This window comes from Salvelinus sp. IW2-2015, unplaced genomic scaffold, assembly GCF_002910315.2.
Source record: "Salvelinus sp. IW2-2015 unplaced genomic scaffold, ASM291031v2 Un_scaffold1467, whole genome shotgun sequence".
Taxonomy (NCBI): domain Eukaryota; kingdom Metazoa; phylum Chordata; class Actinopteri; order Salmoniformes; family Salmonidae; genus Salvelinus; species Salvelinus sp. IW2-2015.
The window spans coordinates 266082-285925 of NW_019942926.1; the positions used below are offsets into that span (position 1 = coordinate 266082).

The 19844-nt window shown below is 41.8% G+C and overlaps 2 protein-coding genes across 3 annotated transcripts in view; one reads left to right on the forward strand and one right to left on the reverse strand.

Moving 5' to 3' along the window:
- LOC112070954 (mediator of RNA polymerase II transcription subunit 8) overlaps positions 1 to 10177 on the reverse strand; it is a 21375-nt gene extending 11198 nt beyond the window's left edge. The window contains exons 1-3 of one of the 2 annotated variants that reach the window (XM_024138413.2): positions 9891 to 10177; positions 9579 to 9700; positions 7311 to 7455 (exon numbers count right to left, since the gene is read on the reverse strand). In XM_024138413.2, coding sequence (XP_023994181.1) covers positions 7311 to 7455; positions 9579 to 9700; positions 9891 to 9896 — 273 coding nt within the window. In that variant the 5' untranslated portion in view covers positions 9897 to 10177. Of the gene's footprint in view, positions 1 to 7310; positions 7456 to 9578; positions 9701 to 9890 lie in introns of those variants that run through there. The other variant, XM_024138414.2, reaches the window with a different exon arrangement.
- A 59-nt stretch (positions 10178 to 10236) lies between these two features.
- The window catches only part of LOC112070955 (KICSTOR complex protein SZT2-like), a 71872-nt gene continuing 62264 nt past the window's right edge, over positions 10237 to 19844 (forward strand). The window contains exons 1-4 of the mRNA XM_070439187.1: positions 10237 to 10389; positions 11115 to 11240; positions 17486 to 17659; positions 19154 to 19324. Coding sequence (XP_070295288.1) covers positions 10294 to 10389; positions 11115 to 11240; positions 17486 to 17659; positions 19154 to 19324 — 567 coding nt within the window. The 5' untranslated portion in view covers positions 10237 to 10293. The remainder of the gene's footprint in view (positions 10390 to 11114; positions 11241 to 17485; positions 17660 to 19153; positions 19325 to 19844) is intronic.

A 19844-nucleotide genomic window follows, 5' to 3' on the forward strand; every position in this document is an offset into this window, starting at 1 on the left:
TCAAGGACATATTACCTCCACCTACCTGACACCTAGACCCTCAATTTGCTTACCGACCCAATAGGTCACAGACGACGCAATCGCAACCACAACTGCCTAACCCATCTGGACAGAGGAATACCTATGTGAGAATGCTGTTCATCGACTACAGCTCAGCATTTAACCCATGTACCTCCAAACTCGTCATCAAGCTGGACCCTGGTTCTCGACCCCGCCTGTGCAACTGGGTCCTGGACTTCCTGACGGCCGCACCCAGGTGGTGAGGGTAGGTAACAACATCTCCACCCGCTGATCCTCAACACTGGGGCCCCACAAGGGTGCGTTCTGAGCCTCTCCTGTACTCCCTGTTCACCACGATGCGTGGCCATGCACGCCTCCAACTCAATCATCAAGTTTGCGGACGACACTACAGTGGTGGCTTGTTACAACAACGACGAGACGGCCTACAGGGAGGAGGTGAGGGCCCTCGGAGTGTGGTGTCAGGGAAATAACCTCACACTCAACGTCAACAAAAAAAGGAGATGATTGTGGACTTCAGGAAACAGCAGAGGGAGCACCCCCTATCCACATCGACGGGACAGTAGTGGAGAAGGTGGAAAGTTTTAAGTTCTCGTGTACACATCACGGACAAACTGAATTGGTCACCCACACCAGACAGCGTTGTGAAGAAGGCGCAGCAGCGCCTCTTAACCTCAGGAGGCTGAAGAATTCGGCTTGTCACCAAAAGCACTCACAAACTTCTACAGATGCACAATCGAGAGCATCCTGTCGGGCTGTATCTCCGCCTGGTACGGCAACTGCTCCGCCCACAACCGTAAGGCTCTCCAGAGGGTAGTGAGGTCTGCACAACGCATCACCGGGGCAAACTACCTGCCCTCCAGGACACCTACCACCACCCGATGTCACAGGAGGCCATAAAGATCATCAAGGACAACAACCACCCGAGCCACTGCCTGTTCACCCCGCTATCATCCAGAAGGCGAGGTCAGTACAGGTGCATCAAGCAGGGACCGAGAACTGAAAAACAGCTTCTATCTCAAGGCATCAGACTGTTAAACAGCCACCACTAACATTTGGTGGCCGCTGCAATACTGACTCAACTCCAGCCACTTTAATAATGGGATTGATGGAAATTATGTAAAAATGTATCACTAGCCACTTTAAACAATGCCATTAATATAATGTTTACATACCTACATTACTCATCTCATATGTATATATGTTATACTGTACTGTATATCATCCACTGCATCTTGCCATCTTTATGTAATCATGTATCACTAGCCACTTAACATTTTGGCACTTTATTTACATACCTCATTCATTTCATCTCAAAGGTACTTATCGTGTAGTCAAGTGGGCTCTGGGAGCGTTCCTAATGATAGGGACCGCCATCTATGCATCGTTATTGCCGTAATCTGCCTCGATTTCTGTCACATACTCATCCTATATATATTTGTCTGTAGGGAATTCATTCTTTATCTGGGTTTCAACTTGTGTGTACTAAGGTACGCTAGTTGTTGGAATTGTTAGTGTCGTACAAGTTTAAGGATATAAGGCTAGGTGTGGTATGAGGTATGTGAGTGGGATGGACGATAGGGTGGGAGGGCATCAGATGAGTTGGTCGGATAGACTCATATGAAAGCATTGAGCTCGATGTTGGCGGCTCTTGGAGAAGCGGAGTTCTTGAGCTGGAAGAGGCCATGGATAGATGTCATGCCAATACCTACGGTGTGCGTGTTCGTGATCGAATATTGTGCTAATCTCGATAAGAGGGCAGATAGATGAGAGCTGATGAAATAGACTGTTTTTTGGGAGTTATGAATGGGTTGGGTAGTCTTAGATGACTGCCACTCGTCCGCTGAATGTTGGGGCCATAAGTTACTTCCTTGCAAGCAAAATAGGAGATTGAGAATGTGATACATACTCGTGCACGCGTCAATTCGCGCTGTTGTCAGAGAGACTCGGAGGCAATCTAGAGGACGACAGATCTCGCCTTGGGTGAGAGTGGGGGGATAAGAGCTGGAGTGGTACATCTCTCCAATGGTGAGGCGAGATCTATGACCTTTGGCTCAAGTCTATGAGTTCTCCACAAAGCACGTGTGTTAAACTTAGACTGTGCTTGGGAGGCTGATATTTGCCTGTGATTGGGGAACTCTCTCAATAGCGGAGATGGGAGAGTGGCGCGATGTGCTAGTGTTATCTTATAGGTAGAGCTTCACTGGCTTCGTGGTGGTCGATCCTAGTGGTGGTTAAGCGTGTGAAAGCGAGTCTGTGAACCAGTTGGGCGGAAACAGCGTTGTGAAGATGTCTCTCATGATTGAAAATACTGAATGGGCCAGCATGGCGGTGTGTTCTAGGCTTCTTACAGTCGCTCTTTAGAGGAATGATGATAGTGATCCAACTGACTCAATTGTAGGTCATGTTGTGCCAATTTGGATAGCGTTTTTCACTAAGGGTGTTCGGAACTGACGATTCGGGACTCGTGTTGCTAATGCAGGGGCCCTGCTTTGGACTTTCATGGCTAGTGGTGTCGTTGTAGGGTTATGGTCGTGAGGGGGGCAGGCGCTGATGTTAGGCGCTGTTATATCTCGTGGGCACTGGGAGCTCTGGTGCCGTTTAGCATCATATCTGCGAGGGTCGCTACTCGCTTGGTAACGGGTTTTGGGACTCTAGGGAATACCCGTGTGGATAGAGGTTTAGAAATAGGCCATAGGTTGTCTGGCTAGGACATGGATACATCATTACTTTACTCATTTGTAGACAAACATTGTTATCTTTTCAGTGTTATGCATTTAAATTGCACAGGTATTATTTAGAAAATTGGCAATATTTACATCATTTGATTTTGTGAGAGAGATCGCTATGCTCTATTCTTTCTGTGGTACTAAATAGTCACTTACGCTTATACTATAGTAAAACTGAACTATTACTGGGACTACTTATGGGGCCTGATCCTTAGATCTCTTTATCGAGTGATAATCTCAGATCGAATTTTGAACTCTGATCTCAGCCTCTAGCTCGAGGCTCGCTAGTCGCAATTATTTGGCAGCAGTTTCCTATATCGGCAGTCTTCGGGTTAGGGTGCGTTATCGGTCCTATAGGGGTTATATCTGGTGTTATGTACGTAGAGGGGCGCTTTCACCACCCCGTCGCCCCCTTCTAGTGATATTGATGAGCCGCTCGGGCGATAGATCATGACCTTGGCAGTTCTGCTGCGACTTCTTTCACTAATTTCATATGCTAGCAGTTCATTTTAATTGTACTAAGATAGTACATCCCTGGGTTCGTTCAGCTGAGAGTGGAGGTTATAATACTATCGCTACGAAGTCATTACTATTCATAACTGGTATATTTAAGTATGGTGAGGGCTGGGTTGTTGCTATTCCCTCCTAATCTCTGTTAGGATTCGCAACTCTACGATGATTTCTGATTCCTAGTGGTTGTTGCTCTTGTGTGAGAGATATATGACTTTCTGATGGAAAGTGATTGTGTGACTTAGGAATCTAAATTTTGCACACATTATCGCTTGACACTCAAGACGACGTGGAGGAACTATAGGTCTTCCGATTCATCATCTATACTCTGGTGTTTCTAATCTAGGAGTCTGGTCCCTCGCAACGCCGATATACCTTGATAGACAGAAAGTATACTGCTTTGTCTATGCTGGGTACTACCTAGTCACGCTTTTTGGGTGTAGGATTAGACCATGCGGAGTTAGTATTCGGGTCGCAATGAAGAATTCGTGTCTTCTATTGGTGTATGTATGTTTCTTATGTTGATTGATTAGTGGTACGATATTGATTTGTGTTCTGCACACATCTCAATATAACTCGTTACAGTATTTAGTTATAAGCTATAAATGATCATGCGGATAATTTACTAAATATTTATTGCTCTCTTAGTGTGGTGATTGATATCTTTGCTGTAACATGGTGTAATTATATATAGTCCGGCTCGAATTAAAGCATACATTGTCTATACAAATAGGCAGTGGACTTATATTGTATGTGAATTGGACATATATTCCATAATGTCGATTATTGCAGGATGATTCGTCGCGATTTCCCTGTTCTTGAATACAAGGAGATAGCATTAGACGCATGCGGCCATGCTCATATGTGGTTGGGTAGTTGTAGTCTGATAAGAAGTGTTGACCTGAGTTGTAATTTCGGAGATTGGTTGATTGATGGAGATGGTGGATTGAGCTCTAGATTATGCAAAGTCTATTATTGCTAATGGAAGACGAGTTGATCTTGGAACTATGTACGGATCAGTTAATTTCGTGTTTTTGGGTGGATGGATGCGATCTTGGGGCAGAATTTAGTATGTATATGGCCGATCTTGTATTATTATTTATTAAATTTTTTTTTTTTATTACAGCCTTTTGCACTTTATAATCTTTGTGTTTAACTCGTAAGTGTCTCTAATGGTCTCAATGTTTTGAAAGAGACGCAGTTTATGTTATTCATTGACGCGCCGATAGCTCGTCGGAGTCGGGGTGGATGTAGCATGCACTTCCGTGTGTTCAGTTTTGGGTCGTTGACAAAAGCAATTTAATGTTTATTGACTTGTTTGTTGTAGATGCTATCCGGGCGGTTCAATCTTTCGTAGACGTAGAAAGTGTTGCGACTGTGACTAGCGCTTGGCTGGAATTGTGCGCGCTCTTTTACAGTATACTATTTATGTGTTGTATTTCTGCAGCTGACTTAGAGCCTGAGAGAGAGTTCACTATCCTGTGTACAGGATCGTATTTATGAATGTCTTGATAGAGCACATGTGTTTAGGGTTGGTTAGCTACCTGTAAATGCATATGTCTACTGAAACTGTTTGATCTGTGTTACTCGACATAGTTACCTTACTGAATCACTCATTATTCATCAGTGTGTATAGATCGCAATAGTTACTATGGTTTGTAATGATCATTTTTACTTGATAGATCTATAGTAGCAGTGGGCAGTCTAGTCTCTGACTGTCTTGGTGCATATGATAGAATACGGTCTGCAGTAGTGTGATGGTGGTAGTAGTCTGAACGCGTGTCCTTGTTATCTATTCTATATTGTAGGGATAATATGAACATAATTTAGAGTTCTCAGTAAGTGCTTTTTAAATATAATATATAGCAGACGATGTGGAGATAGTTGGTTCAAAATTCTGTAATTTCCGGAATGAACCTTGGCATAGTTGTAATAGGTTTTGGTATATAAATGGAATACTTACATACTTAGTCGGTTAGTAGAAGAGCTAAGATAGTAGGTACTACTAATAATTCATGAGTGAAAATTTATCGATGTGTCATGCTTTCAGTCTCGCATAGCGTGTCGATGATCTATTTAATAAGGGGATCGTGAAATTCGCATAGAGTTGGTCTGCGGATTAGGCCGCGAACTAGATTGGTCCTTATTGGGAGACGGAGAGAGTGTAGATCTGTCTACATAGAGTTCATGATCTAACTCTGATGTCTGGATAATAGCTAACTGTAGTTGTTCATATATAGTATTGGTCAATTATATTAATAGCTCAGGGTTCGCATAGCAACAGAAGTATAGGACCATAGGAGATGTTCTCCCTATGATCCTTGGTGTGTAATCGTTTGACAAGAGAGATTTGCGGCTTGGGAACAGGGTGGTTTACTGTGATGGCTCTGATACTTTAGAATGGGATTGGTGGCCTCCAGGTTCTTATATCTGCGGTGGCTGAAGAGCGGGCGATAATTAGAGCATTATTCCTGAGCGGACGTCGAATACGTGTTGGTGTGGCGGATGGAGTGCGAAGCGATAGTGTCGACTCGCTGCAACGCGTTAGGCGATCGGGGACTACTGGTTGTGTTGAGCTGAGGATAGACAGCTCTAACGCAGAAAAGTAGGTAAAATACAGATATCGCGCGGTGAGGTTAGGTAGATTGGGTGGGCTATTTACAGATGGACTATGTACAGCTGAGCGATCGGTTAGCTGCTGAGAAAGTTGGTGAGGGAAATAAAAGTCTCAGCTTCAGCGATTTTTGCAATTCGTTCCAGTCAATGGCAGCAGAGAATGTAAGGAAAGGCGGCCAAATTAGGTGTTGGCTTTGGGGATGATCAGTGAGATATACCTGCTGGAACGTGTGCTACGGGTGGGTGTTGTTATCGTGACCAGTGACCTGAGATAAGGCGAAGCTTTACCTAGCATGACTTATAGATGACCTGGAGCCAGTGGGTCTGGCGCGAATATGTAGAGAGGGCTAGCCGACTAGAGCATACAGGTCGCAGTGGTGGGTATAAGGTGATTGGTAACAAAACGGATGGCACTGTGATAGATGTGCATCCAGTTTGTGAAATGTGAAATGGCTAGCTAGTTAGCGGGGTGCGCGCTAATAGCGTTTCAAACGTCACTCGCTCTGAGACTTGGAGTGGTTATTCCTTGCTCTGCATTGTTAACGCTGCTTCGAGGTGGCTGTTGTCGATGTGTTCCTGGTTCGAGCCCAGGTAGGAGCAAGGAGAGGAACGGAAGCTATACTCTTACACTGGCAATACTAAAGTGCCTATAAGAACATCCAATAGGTAAAGGTTAATGAAATACAAATGGTATAGAGAGAAATAGTCCTATAATAACTACAACCTAAAACTTCTTACCTGGGAATATTGAAGACTCATGTTAAAAGAACCACCAGCTTTCATATGTTCTCATGTTCTGAGCAAGGAACTTAAACGTTAGCTTTCTTACATGGCACATATTGCACTTTTACTTTCTTCTCCAACACTTTGTTTTTGCATTATTTAAACCAAATTGAACATGTTTCATTATTTATTTGAGGCTAAATTGATTTTTATTGATGTATTATATTAGTTAAAATAAGTGTTCATTCAGTATTGTTGTAATTGTCAATCTTACAAATAATATTTAAAAAAGAAAAAGAAATAAATTCGGCCGATTAATCGGTATCGGCTTTTTTGGTCCTCCAATAAATCGGTATCGGTGTTGAAAAATCATAATCGGTCGACCTCTAGTATATAGACTTTCTTTTTTTCCTATTGTGTTGACTGTACGCTTCTTAATTCCATGTAACTCTGTGTTGTTGTTTCTGTCGCACTGCTTTGCTTTATCTTGGCCAGGTCGCAGTTGTAATTGAGAACTTGTTTTCAACTAGCCTACCTGGTTAAATAAAGGTGAAATAAAAAAAATAAAAAAAATAAATGTGTGTCTGAAAAACTATCCTACTCTTGGCTGGTTAAACCAGACTCAATGCTGTTCTCACCATTGTTTCACTGCCTGAGTACAGCATTCAGTCTGGTTTAACCAGGCTAATCCTCATCCACAGAAAAGATACTCACAGCTAGTTCTTCATCCCTGTCTGGAGACAACAGCAGGGGGATGATGATCTGCTGGCGGAAAGATGGCGTCTTCTCATTCCGCAACAGTTTATTGATGGTGTTCAACTGACCGGACAAGAGGGCAAAGTTGTCCAACACAGAGGGCCTATTGTCCAAGTATAGAGAGACAACAACTTCATTAATTAACTATTAGAGTACATTTATTTTCATACAATTATATTAATTTTTCCAAATAGGTAACCAAGTCTCGCAATTACTTTCAGCAATGCCATCCAAAAGCAACACTGGGACCTAGCTAGTTTACTCCAAATGTATCATATGCAATTTATTTACAAAGCCATTTTTACATCAGCCGATGTCACAAAGTGCTATACAGAAACCTAGTCTAAATACCCAAACAGCAAGCAATGCAGATGTAGGAGCACGGTGGTTAAAAAAACTCCCTAGAATGGAAGGAACCTAGGAAGAAACCAGGCAAGCATACGAACTAAAGTTAGCTAACGGCCAACTGCTTTCTTCTGGAAAATGTGAAGTCCAAGATGGACAAAGGGGGCGTTGTTGGGGCTGTGTTTCTGGACCTAATGAAGGCTTTTGATACTGTTAACCATGAGATTCTCATCACAAAATTGTCCAAGTTCAACTTTTCCCCCGATGCCTTAAGATGGATGAAATCATACCTTGAAGGCAGAACTCAGTGTGTCAGAGTGAGCAATGAGCTGTCGCCCACTCTTAGCTATGATGTGGGCGTGCCTCAAGGGTCAATACTGGGGCCCCTCCTGTTCAGCCTGTACATGAATGATCTGCCTTCTGTCTGTACTGGGTCTGAAGTTCAAATGTATGCAGATGATACAGTGATATATGTGCATGCAATGAGCAAACAACAAGCTGCACAATAACTCACTACTGTAATGGTCCAGGTTACAAAGTGGCTCAGTGACTCGTGTTTGCATCTCAATGTGAAAAAAACTGTTTGCATGTTCTTCACAAAGAGGGCAACAGATGCTACTGAGACAGATGTCTATGTGTCAGGGGAGAAGCTCCAGGTGGTATCTGATTTTAAGTACCTTGGCATCATACTTGATTCCAGCCCCTCTTTTAAAAAGCATGTGAAAAAGGTAATTCAGATAACCAAATTCAACCTAGCTAATTTCCGATTTATACGAAATTGTTTGACTACAGAGGTAGCAAAACTGTACTTCAAATCTATGATACTCCCCCACTTAACATACTGCTTGCCTAGTTGGGCCCAAGCTGGCTGTACAACATTAAAACCTATTCAGTCTGTCTACAAACAGGCTCTCAATGTGCTTGATAGGAAGCCCAATAGCCATCATCCCTGTTACATCCTCAGAAAGCATGAGCTCCTGAGTTGGGAAAATCTTGTGCAATACACCGACGCATGTCTTGTATTCAAGATCCTAAATGGCCTGGCTCCCCCTCCACTCAGTATTTTTGTTAAACAGAAAACCCAAACATACGGCAGCAGATCCACAAGGTCTGCCATGAGAGGTGACTGTATAGTTCCCTTAAGGAAAAGCACCTTTAGTAAATCCGCTTTCTCTGTGAGAGCTTCCCATGTCTGGAATACACTGCCATCAGACACACATAACTGCACCACATATCACACTTTCACAAAATGCATGAAGACATGGCTAAAGGTCAATCAGATTCGTGAACATAATCCCTAGCTGTGTATTGCCNATAACTGCACCACATATCACACTTTCACAAAATGCATGAAGACATGGCTAAAGGTCAATCAGATTCGTGAACATAATCCCTAGCTGTGTATTGCCACTTTCCATGTTGTCTGTTGCTTGTGAGGTGTGGAAACACTTTTTTGCATTTATGAATTTTGTCTGGCTGCTTTTTGTTCTGTTGCTCTATCTGTATGCTACGTCTTGCTTGTCCTATGTTGCTCTGTCTGTATGCTACGTCTTGCTTGTCCTATGTTGCTCTGTCTGTATGCTATGTCTTGCGTGTCCTATGTTGCTCTGCGTGTGCTCACTGGTCAATGATTGTCTATGTTGTAATTGGTTTTAATAACCTGCCCAGGGACTGCGGTTGAAAATCGGCACTTTTACTGAAACGTTGATTAATGTGCTTTGTCCCTGTAAAAATAAAATAAACTCAACTAACTAACGTTAGTGTTTAGCTCGTCACTTGCTAGGTAGCAGATTGTAACCGGCTAATGTGATGCTGTCAGCCATCTGGGAACAAAGCAGCTAATTGTCTGACAAGACGATAGCAGCTAAGTTGGTCACTTACCATGTCAGTCGTTCATACTCGTTTTCCAACTTGTAGATGAAACTGTGAAGAGCGTTTTTTAGATGAGCTACGCGGGAAATAAGCGATTCCACGGATGCGTCCAGCAATTTTTCTTCCCGTTGCTTGACAGAAACAAAAAGACAGATTTTATTAATAACTCGTTAACATTTAGCTCTTAGTAAGTCGCTAGCAGTAACTTGGGGCAACGTTAGCTGAATACAAATAAGCATGTCATGCGCTATGAGGAACTGTACTTCATTTAAGACAATTGACTGGTTCAGAATTTAACATTTTGTAGAAAAGTCACCTTACCTGCATTTTTATTAGGGTAGCGAACCTGCTGGCTAGCGAAATAAATATTTACCGGAAGTAAATCATGAGTGCAACAGTGAGCATGCTCCGCTCAGAATCATTTTGCTTTACGTTTTAAGTTCCAAACCTTTGTAATTAGCCAGACAACCGTGTGTTACTTTGAGTCGTTATGCCGTGAAATTCTCAATAAAATATGTTATACCACTTATCTGCACTCTTTTTCAGAAAGCTGGCATATTGGAATCAAAAGTAGAACTACAAAACCGTTGAAGGCCTATCTGTTGTACTCCGGTGGAGAGACGAAGACGGAAGCATCCAGGTCACGTGGGGTTTATAACTAAATAAACAAAATACAACAACGACGAGCCTGCAGTCGTGTATGAAAACGAAGTGAACAAGTCATATGTCAGCCGGTGCCTGCCGATATCCACGGACTTTCATAGAATCCGCTAACGTTGGTTATGCCATACAAGGCATGGCAGACAAACAGAACAATGAGGTAATTTACTGAGGTTCATGTGTTTGTAACTCTGAGTTGCCACTAGCTTGTTAAACTAACTAACTTCTCCAATTCATTTCAAACAGTCAGCAGAGTAACTTGAGCTAGGGGTGTTGCAAAGCGCTCGCGCCTGAACTGACCTAGCAGACTAAACTACACTCCATGGTGAAGGAAGTGGAGTTTAGTCCGCTAGAAGTGAGCATACCAAAGATGTTCCCTGTATTTGCTGTCAAATACAAGGGACAATTACAACAACTAGCTAGCCATATCAAACGTATCTTATACATTAGCTTGACAGGCCATATAAAGCTATAGACCGGTTGTTTTGCCAGTGTCATGCCGTGCGTCACATGAGTCGAATTGGGATCCGATTGCTGCTCATTTAGCTTTATGTCACCCATTTTATGGCATATGATACTGTCAGGAAGACTTCACACAGAATATGCAAATTGTTTTAATGTATTTTAATGTGATTAAGACGTGTTGTGACAGAAGTCAAGTATCTTGCTAATATGTAGGCTATTAAATCACATTACTGAACAAAGGGTAGAGTCCTTCCCTTGCAGACCAGATAATTGATTATTTTAGTTTCTGAGGATGTCAAAGTTCATCAATATGTTGGCAGAAGCAGGGTCCAGGACAACATCCTGACTCTTCTCAAAGGGCTCTGTCATTTTTTTCACGAGATAACACCAAATGTTCTAATTCTTTGTCTTCTTTTTCAGGTGGAGGAGGCAGACCAGGTGTACCTGCTAATGAAGGAGGAGTACCGTATCTCACGCAACGTACGTCTGGCCTGGTTCCTGGGCAAGCTCAATCAGGTCATCTGGCCGGTTCCAAAGTCTGAACTGGTGGGTTAACTAGCTCTACTGGAGGAGATGTAGCTAGACTTTTGTGCTGTCGCTCTAATGATAACGAATATAAGTGTTGTCAAAACAGCGTAAACAGATCTGCGACCAGCCCAGAAATCATGTAGTAACCAAAAAGCGTTAAAATATATTTTGATTTGTTTATGAGATTCTTCAAAGTAGCCACACTTTGCCTTGATGACAGCTTTGCACACTCTTGGCATTMTCTCAGCCAGCTTCACCTGGAATGCTTTTCCAACAGTCTTGAATTGTTCCCACATATGCTGAGCACTTGGCTGCTTTTTCTTCACTCTGCGGTCCAACTCATCCCAAACCATCTCAATWGGTTTGAGGTCATGTGATTGTGGAGGCCAGGTCATCTGATGCAGCACTCCATCACTCTCCTTCTTGGTAAAATAGCCCTTACACAGCCTGGAGGTGTGTTGGGTCATTTTCCTGTTGATTTTTTTTTTTTTGTCCCAATAAGCTCAAACCAGATGGGATGACGGATCGCTTCAGAATGCTGCGGAGCCATGCAGGATATGTGTGCCTTGAATTCTAAATAAATCACAGACAGTGTCACTAGCAAATCACCATCACACCTCCTCCTCCATGCTTCACGGTGGGAACCAGACATGCGGAGATCATCCGTTCACCTACTCTGTGTCTCACAAACACACGGCGGTTGCAACCAAAAATCTCAAATTTGCACTCATCAGACCAAAGGACAGATTTCCACCGGTCTAATGTCCATTGCTTGTGTTTCTTGGCCCAAGCAAGTCTCTTCTTCTTATTGGTGTCCTTTAGTAGTGGTTTCTTTGCAGCAATTTGACCATGAAGGCCTGATTCACRCAGTCTCTGAACAGTTGATGTTGAGATGTCTGTTACTTAAACTCTGAAGCATTTATTTGCGACTGCACTTGAAGAAACTTTTAAAGTTCTTGAAGTGTTCCTGATTGACTAACCTCCATGTCTTAAAGTAATGATGAACTGTCGTTTCTCTTTGCTTAATTGAGCTATTATTGCCATAATATGGATTTGGTCTTTTACCAAATAGGGGTGGTATACAGAACTGGTACTGTATATATGCATATTAGCTCATAACTCCACCTATACAACAACAGGCCTAGCACTATACACCCTTTAAGCAGGGTTCATTAAGACAAGGGCATGTCAAATTCAAGGTCTTTCAGGGCCTTTTTCAATCACTTAATTGGACTCAGTGTTATACAATTTCATAATTTATATCATTGTACATATAGGACCTAATATAGACCCCCCCCCCCACACACAAAAAAAAGAATGCAAAAAGTGTAAAAAAAAACATTCTAAAATACTGTATTTGAGAATTTTAAATTTTTAAATTTATTTTTTATTTCACCTTTATTTAACCAGGTAGGCTAGTTGAGAACAAGTTCTCATTTGCAACTGCGACCTGGCCAAGATAAAGCATAGCAGTGTGAACAGACAACACAGAGTTACACATGGAGTAAACAATGAACAAGTCAATAACATAGTAGAAAAAGAAAAAAAAATCTATATACAATGTGTGCAAAAGGCATGAGGAGGAATAATGTGGACTTGCCTGACTAAATACATTGGATGCATGCATGGTGATTCTTCTGTAGCCCAAGTGGCCGACGCAGGCACACATAATAAAGCCATGAATAGCCGTAGCATTATTCTCACCATTTGAATCACACCATTGCTGTTTTTATAATCAGAAAGCAACCAAAAAAAGGTTCCTTTTGTAATGGAAGGATTTGTATGGAAAGCGAAGTTGAAGCCTGCATTAGATATATTGTCGTTCTCATAATAACCGCATGTGGTTTTACCGCAACAGATGGCCACATCTCACACAAAAACAGATAAATAATGAAATCACATAACTTAAAGTGAGCAGGAGAACTTATACATTGGCTACAATAATTACAACTTCTCAAGCACCAAATTGAGTAAATGTCTGATTTTCATTGTAAGCCTATTCCAGTACTTGAATTTCTGAGCTCAGTATTCAATTTCAAGAAGCCTACTTCAAGCCCCTTGTATTGTTTGAAATTGCAGGTGTAACCAGGGGTGAAAGTAAGGTGGTATGGTCCATTACAGCGTCCCTGCAAAATATATAGTGGGGGTACGCTGTACCGGTAAAACATGAGCCTATCACAATAATGAAAACAAAATGTCAAAAAATCTATAGGCTATTACACCACTATTTATCATTACCGCATGCCAGAGGCATGATGAATTTGCGAATGGACTTGAAAACAGGTGGTATAACCTACACACCCAAATGTGGTGGTTYGACGAGAACACTGACATTTTGCCAAGGCAGAGATGAGTGGTCGACAATGAGACGCGCGTGGACAGCAGTGGAGGCATAAGTTCTGTGAAATATGTCGCTTTCTATTCACCACTGTTTGGATATAGGAAATATGTTGCGAGTGGATGAATTTGCACGGGTAGCCTAGTAAAGGAGGCCTTTGAAGTGATTGTTTGACAATCAGATGAAAACATCATGACTGGTAGTGTTTATGCCACAATAAAAGGTAATACATTGAAAAAAATTGAAATTACAAATCTTTACGACTAGGTCCTATTGTATATGTCATTCTATGATGAGGCCCATAAAAAGAGTTTTACCGGGAAGAAATTCAATCTACTTTCACCCCTGGGTCTAACATAAAAACCAAAATGTATGTGTCATGCTATTTCATTACCAGATAATATTGTGAATAAGTCCATTCGGCTATGTAATTTGTTGTCATTATATCCAGAATAATTAATAGGAATAGTGTTGGGTGTTGCACAATAGTCTATCCTACACAATTGTGTACAGTAAACTCTGTGTCCAATCTGAGGCTAAAAAACATATGAAAACATGAACTCATTACCTTGATGCTTTCTCTGTTAAATCTTGCGAGACCCTGCTGTAAATCAAGCAAACAACTGATGAACATCAATTCACTAGGAATATTAGATCCAACGTGGATCCAGGCACAACTGTCTTCACCGTCATAAAAAATGAGACACCAAAATATTCTAGACGTTCCTCACCAACACTTTTTTACAGCACGTGGGCTGTTGTTGCATCGCTTGAGCGATCACAACAGCTGTTCTTCACTTGACTGTCATTCAGAAAATTCCTTCCTGGATCAGATGATGATGTGTGAAAATATGGCATAATTAAACAGCTCGACACCCAAATGCGCATCCAAAAAGTATAATGCATAATTATGTAAGAATCAATCAATCAAATGTATTTAAAGCCCTTTTTACATCAGCAGATGCTTATACAGAAACCCAGCCTAAAACCCCAAAGAGCAAGCAATGCAGATGTAGAAGCACGGTGACTAGGAAAAACTCCCTAGAAAGGTAGGAACTTAGGAAGAAACCTAGAGAGGAACCAGGCTCTGAGGAGTGGCACTTCTGGCTGTCCCGGGTGGACATAAGAGTACGTGGCCATTAATGCCAGATTGTTTTTTAAAGATGTTCATAGATGACCAGCAGGGTCAAATAATGGCCAAATGGTTGTAGAGGGTGCAACAGGTCAGCACCTCAGGAGTAAATGTCAGTTGGCTTTTCATAGCCAAGCATTCGGAGGTTGAGACGGCAGACGCGGTGGAGGGAGAGAGAGTGTCGAAACAGCAGGTCCGGGACAAGTTAGCATGTCCGGTGAACAGGTCAGGGTTCCATAGCCGCAGACAGAACAGCAGAAACTGGATCTGGGACGGTGACAGCCAGGAGTCGTCAGGCCATGTAGTCCTGAGGCATGGTCCTAGGGCTCTGGTCCTCCACGAGGGGAGAGAGCCAGAAAGAGATGGGAGAATTCGAGGGAGCATACTTGAGATCACACAGACACCAGACAAGACAGGAGAATTTCACCAGATAGGACAGATTGACCCCAGACTCCCAGCACATAGACTATTTCAGCATAGATACTGGAGGCTGAGACAGGGATGGTTGGGGGACACTGTGGCCCTGTTCGACGATACCCCCAGACAGGGCCAACCAGGCAGGATATAACCCCACCCACTTTGCCAAAGCATAGCCCCCACACCACCCGAGGGATATCAACAGACCACCAACTTACTACCCTGAGACAAGGTGGCGTATAGCCCACAAAGATCTCCATAAAAATTTAGCTCTATAGGAGAAAGTCCTTCCTCCAGTTGTTTGCTTAGAAATTCTAGGAACAATAAGGAAGCCTGCGTCTTGTTATCGTAGCGTACGTGTAGGTACAGTGCATTCGGAAAGTATTCCGGCGCCTTGACTTTTTTCACATTTTGTTACGTTATAGCCTTTTTCTAAAATGGATTAAATCGTTTTTTTTTTTTCAGTCTACACAATACCCCATAATGACAAAGCGAAAACAGGTTTTTAGAAAATGTTTGCAGCTGTATTACAAAAAATATATACCTTATTTACATAAGTATTCAGACCCTTTGCTATGAGACTCGAAATTGAGCCCAGATGAATTATTTTTTCCATTGATTACCCTTGAGATGTTTCTACAACTTGATTGGAGTCCACCTGTGGTAAATTCAATTGATTGGACATGATTTGGAAAGGCACACACCTGTCTATATAAGGTCCCACAGTTGACAGTGCATGTCAGAGCAAATACTAAGCCGTGAGGTCGAAGGAATTGTTCTTAGGGCCTCGAGAGAGGAATGTGTTGAGGGACAGATCTGGGGAAGGGTACCAAAACATTTCTGCAGGATTTAAGGTCCGCAAGAACACAGTGTCCTCCATCATTCTTAAGTTTGAAGCCACCAAAACTTTGTCTTGAGCTGGCTGGCTGGCCGGCCAAACTGAGCAATCGGGGGAGAAGGGCCTTGGTCAGGGAGGTGACCAAGTACGCGAAGGTCACTCTGACAGAGCTCTTGAGTTCCTCTGTGGAGATGGGAGAACCTTCTAGAAGGACAACCATCTCTGCAGCAAATCCACCAATCAGGCTTTTATGGTAGAGTGGCCAGACGGAAGCCACTCCTCAGTAAAAGGCATATGACAGCTCACTTGGAGTTCGCCAAAAGGTATCTAAAGAACTCTCAGACCATGAGAAACAAGATTGAACTCTTTGGCCTGAATGCCATGCGTCATGTCTGGAGGAAACCTGGTACCAACTCTACGTTGAAGAGGAGAGGATCTGCAGAGAGGAATGGGAGAAACTCCCCAAATACAGGTGTGTCAAGCTTGTAGCGTCATACCCAAGAAGATTCTAGGCTGTAATCACTGCCAAAGGTGCTTCAACAAAGTACTGAGTAAAGGGTCTGAATACTTTTGTATATGTGATATTTCCGTTTTTTATTTGTAATACTTTTACAAACATTTAGAAAAAATCTGGATTTCTTTGTCATTATGGGCTATTGTGTGTAGATTGATGAGGGAAAAAACTATTTCATGCATTGTAGAATAAGGCTGTAACATCAGTGGAAAAAGTCAAGGGGTCTGAATACTTTCAGAATGCACTGTATGTACGGCAGGACCAAATTGGAGAGGTGGGTAGGAGCAAGTCCATCTAGGATAGCAGTAAACCTTGAATCAGCCCTAGCCTTAACATGAAGCCAGTGTAGAGAGGCTAGCACCGGAGTAATATGATCAAACTTTTTGGTTCTAGTCAAGAGTCTAGCAGCTGTATTTAGCACTAGCTGAAATGTATTTAGCGCTTTATCTGGGTAGCAGGAGAGTAGAGCATTGCAGTAGTCTAATCTAGAAGTGACAAAAGCATGGATGAGCTTTTCTACATAATTTTGGGACAAAAAGTTAGAGATTTTTACGAAGGTGAAAAAAAGCTGTTATTGAAATATTATTTTTTCAATATAGTATGTTTGTCAAGAAGAGAGATCAGGGTGCAGAATAACACCGAGGTCCTTCAGTTTTATTTGAGATGGCTGTACAACCATTGAGATTAATTGTCAGATCGAACAGCACATCTCTTTGTTAAAAAGGTTTTAAATCAACTCGTGAATTTTATTGAATGCCTTATGTTCCCCCTTATATCTTAATGTAATGACATGAAAACAATTGGCAGATTATTATCAATGACTTATCAACGGCTGGAACAAGTTGTCCAGCACAGGAAATTCTCACTGTTACCCTAGTTTTTAATAAGTCCAACATACTGAATTTATGTGTCACTGGCAATGCTAACGATTTTTTAAGTTGCTTTGGATAAAATGTAGCATCTGTTAAATGACCATATTTCCATAGGGTTGTTGATGATTGTTGTGGTTCCACCTCCTGTGTAGCTGAACTCAGAGAATGAGCTGGACCTGCTCAGCATCCTGCCCAAGGGATGGCAGCCAGATTTCTCCCCCTCCACCCTGCCCTACCTGCTGGTACCCTCCACCCGTGTCACCTTCCTGTCCCGCAGGTACCGCTTCATCATCGAGCTGGACCTCAGCCCCTCCACTGGCATTGTGGTGAGTATAGTGGCTTCTTCAGCAAGATATCTAGTACTACACAAGATACCTGGCCAAACAGTATCACCACCAGATTCTTGCACTAACTGTAAGTATCTCTGGATAAGAGCGTCTGCTAAATGACCAAAATATAAATGTAGCTCCAAATTATAATGTGTGCTTTTTAAGTATTTAACAATCTATGAATATATACTTTTATTGTGTGGATGCTTTTTTTTGGCAATAATTAGGCTAACAACGAGGAAGTTTACAATCCCTTGTGACAATCATGCGCTGCATATCACACTTTCATAACACTGCTATTTTGGTAGATTGTCAAGAGCAGACCAAACCAAGCTACTAATTGTTCTTCCTCCTGATCTGTTGTTTGATGTGTTATCTACAGCAGGCTAGTTTTGCCCATAGAAATCAAATTACTAGAAAAGACATCCCCAATGTTCAGTGATGGGTAGACCGGTGTACATATTGAGTGTGCTCATGAGTGTTTAAGTTAAACTGGGGCTTCTTCCCTTATAGTAATTCTATGTACACTACCATTCAAAAGTTTGGGGTCACTTAGAAATGTCCTTGTTTTTAAAGAAAAGCATTTTTTTTTGTCCATTTTAAAATAACATAAAATTGATCAGAAATACAGTGTAGACATTGTTAATGTTGTAAATGACTATTGAAGCTGGAAACGGCTGATTTCTTTAATGAAATATCTACATAGGCGTACAGAGGCCCATTTTTAGCAACCATCACTCCTGTGTTCCAATGGCACGTTGTGTTAGCTAATCCAAGTTGATCATTTTAAAAGGCTAATTGATCATTAGAAAACCCTTTTGCAATTCGGTTACCACAGCTGAAAAGTGTTCTTCTGATTTAAAGAGGCAATAAAACAGGCTTTTAATGTTTTTTTTTGACTAGTTGGAGCATTAGAGCATCAGCATTTGTGGGTTCGATTACAGGCTCAAAATGGCCAGAAACAAAGAAACTGAAGATGTCGTACAATGCTGTGTACTACTCCCTTCACAGAACAGCGCAAACTGGCTCTAATTAGAATAGAAAGAGGATTGGGAGGCCCATGTGCACAACTGAGCAAGAGGACAAGTACATTGGAGTGTCTAGTTTGAGAAAAAGACACCTCACAAGTCCTCAACTGGCAGCTTCATAAAATAGTACAGCTGTGCTAACATAATTGCAAAAGGGTTTTCTAATGATCAATTAGCCTTTTAAAATTATCAACTTGGATTAGCTAACACAACATGCCATTGGAACACAGGAGTGATGGTTGCTGATAATGGGCCTCTGTACGCCTATGTAGGTATTCCATTAAAAATCAGCCGTTTCCAGCTACAATAGTCATTTACAACATTAACAATGTCTACACTATTTCTGATACATTTTATGTGATTTTAATGAACAAAAACACTTTTTTTGTTTCAAAAACAAGGACATTTGTAAGTGAACCCAAGCTTTTGAACGGTAGTGTATATTATTTCCCTTTGTTCACAGGATGACAGCACAGGGGAGATGATATTTGACGAGGTGTTCCATGCCTTGTCACGATGCTTAGCTGGACTGGTCCGACCCTTCAAAGTTCCAGGCACAGATCTATTATTTCAGCCTGAAATCTTCATCACTATCCTGGCTTATTCCTCCATCATTGGGCTCAATACACACCAGGTGATCAAAATACTAGTGTTCATATCAATATTAATGTGTTTCTTGTTTAGTTAGTCTTCTTTGTCAAGCTTCTTATCTTATGTAGTGGATCTTAGACCATTCTTGTTGATTGAATGATGGAAAGACTATGGTCGCCTTCATGTGCAGTAGACAATGCCACCACATTGATGGTTGGACACTCACCGAGCAGTTGAAATAATAACAAAGCGTTCTCCATGTTTCTGTAAAAAATCTGAGGGGTGTGGCTGGAGAAATGCAACCACTCTCAAATGCATAGATGGCGCTATGGGTGCTAGGACTGACCATCTGTGTTTTCAGGCTATATATAGTGTTTGTTTATATTAACTTTGTGTTTTGATCGGGTATGACAGTTGAACTAAGCTCATGAGGAATGTATAAGTTATATTCTTCAAGAATCAATGGGTACATATCATTAATTTATAAGTCCAAAAATGGATATAGCAACTGCAGATTGTCCATTTTTAAAGGGAAAGGAAACTGTACTGTACATTCTAGTTAT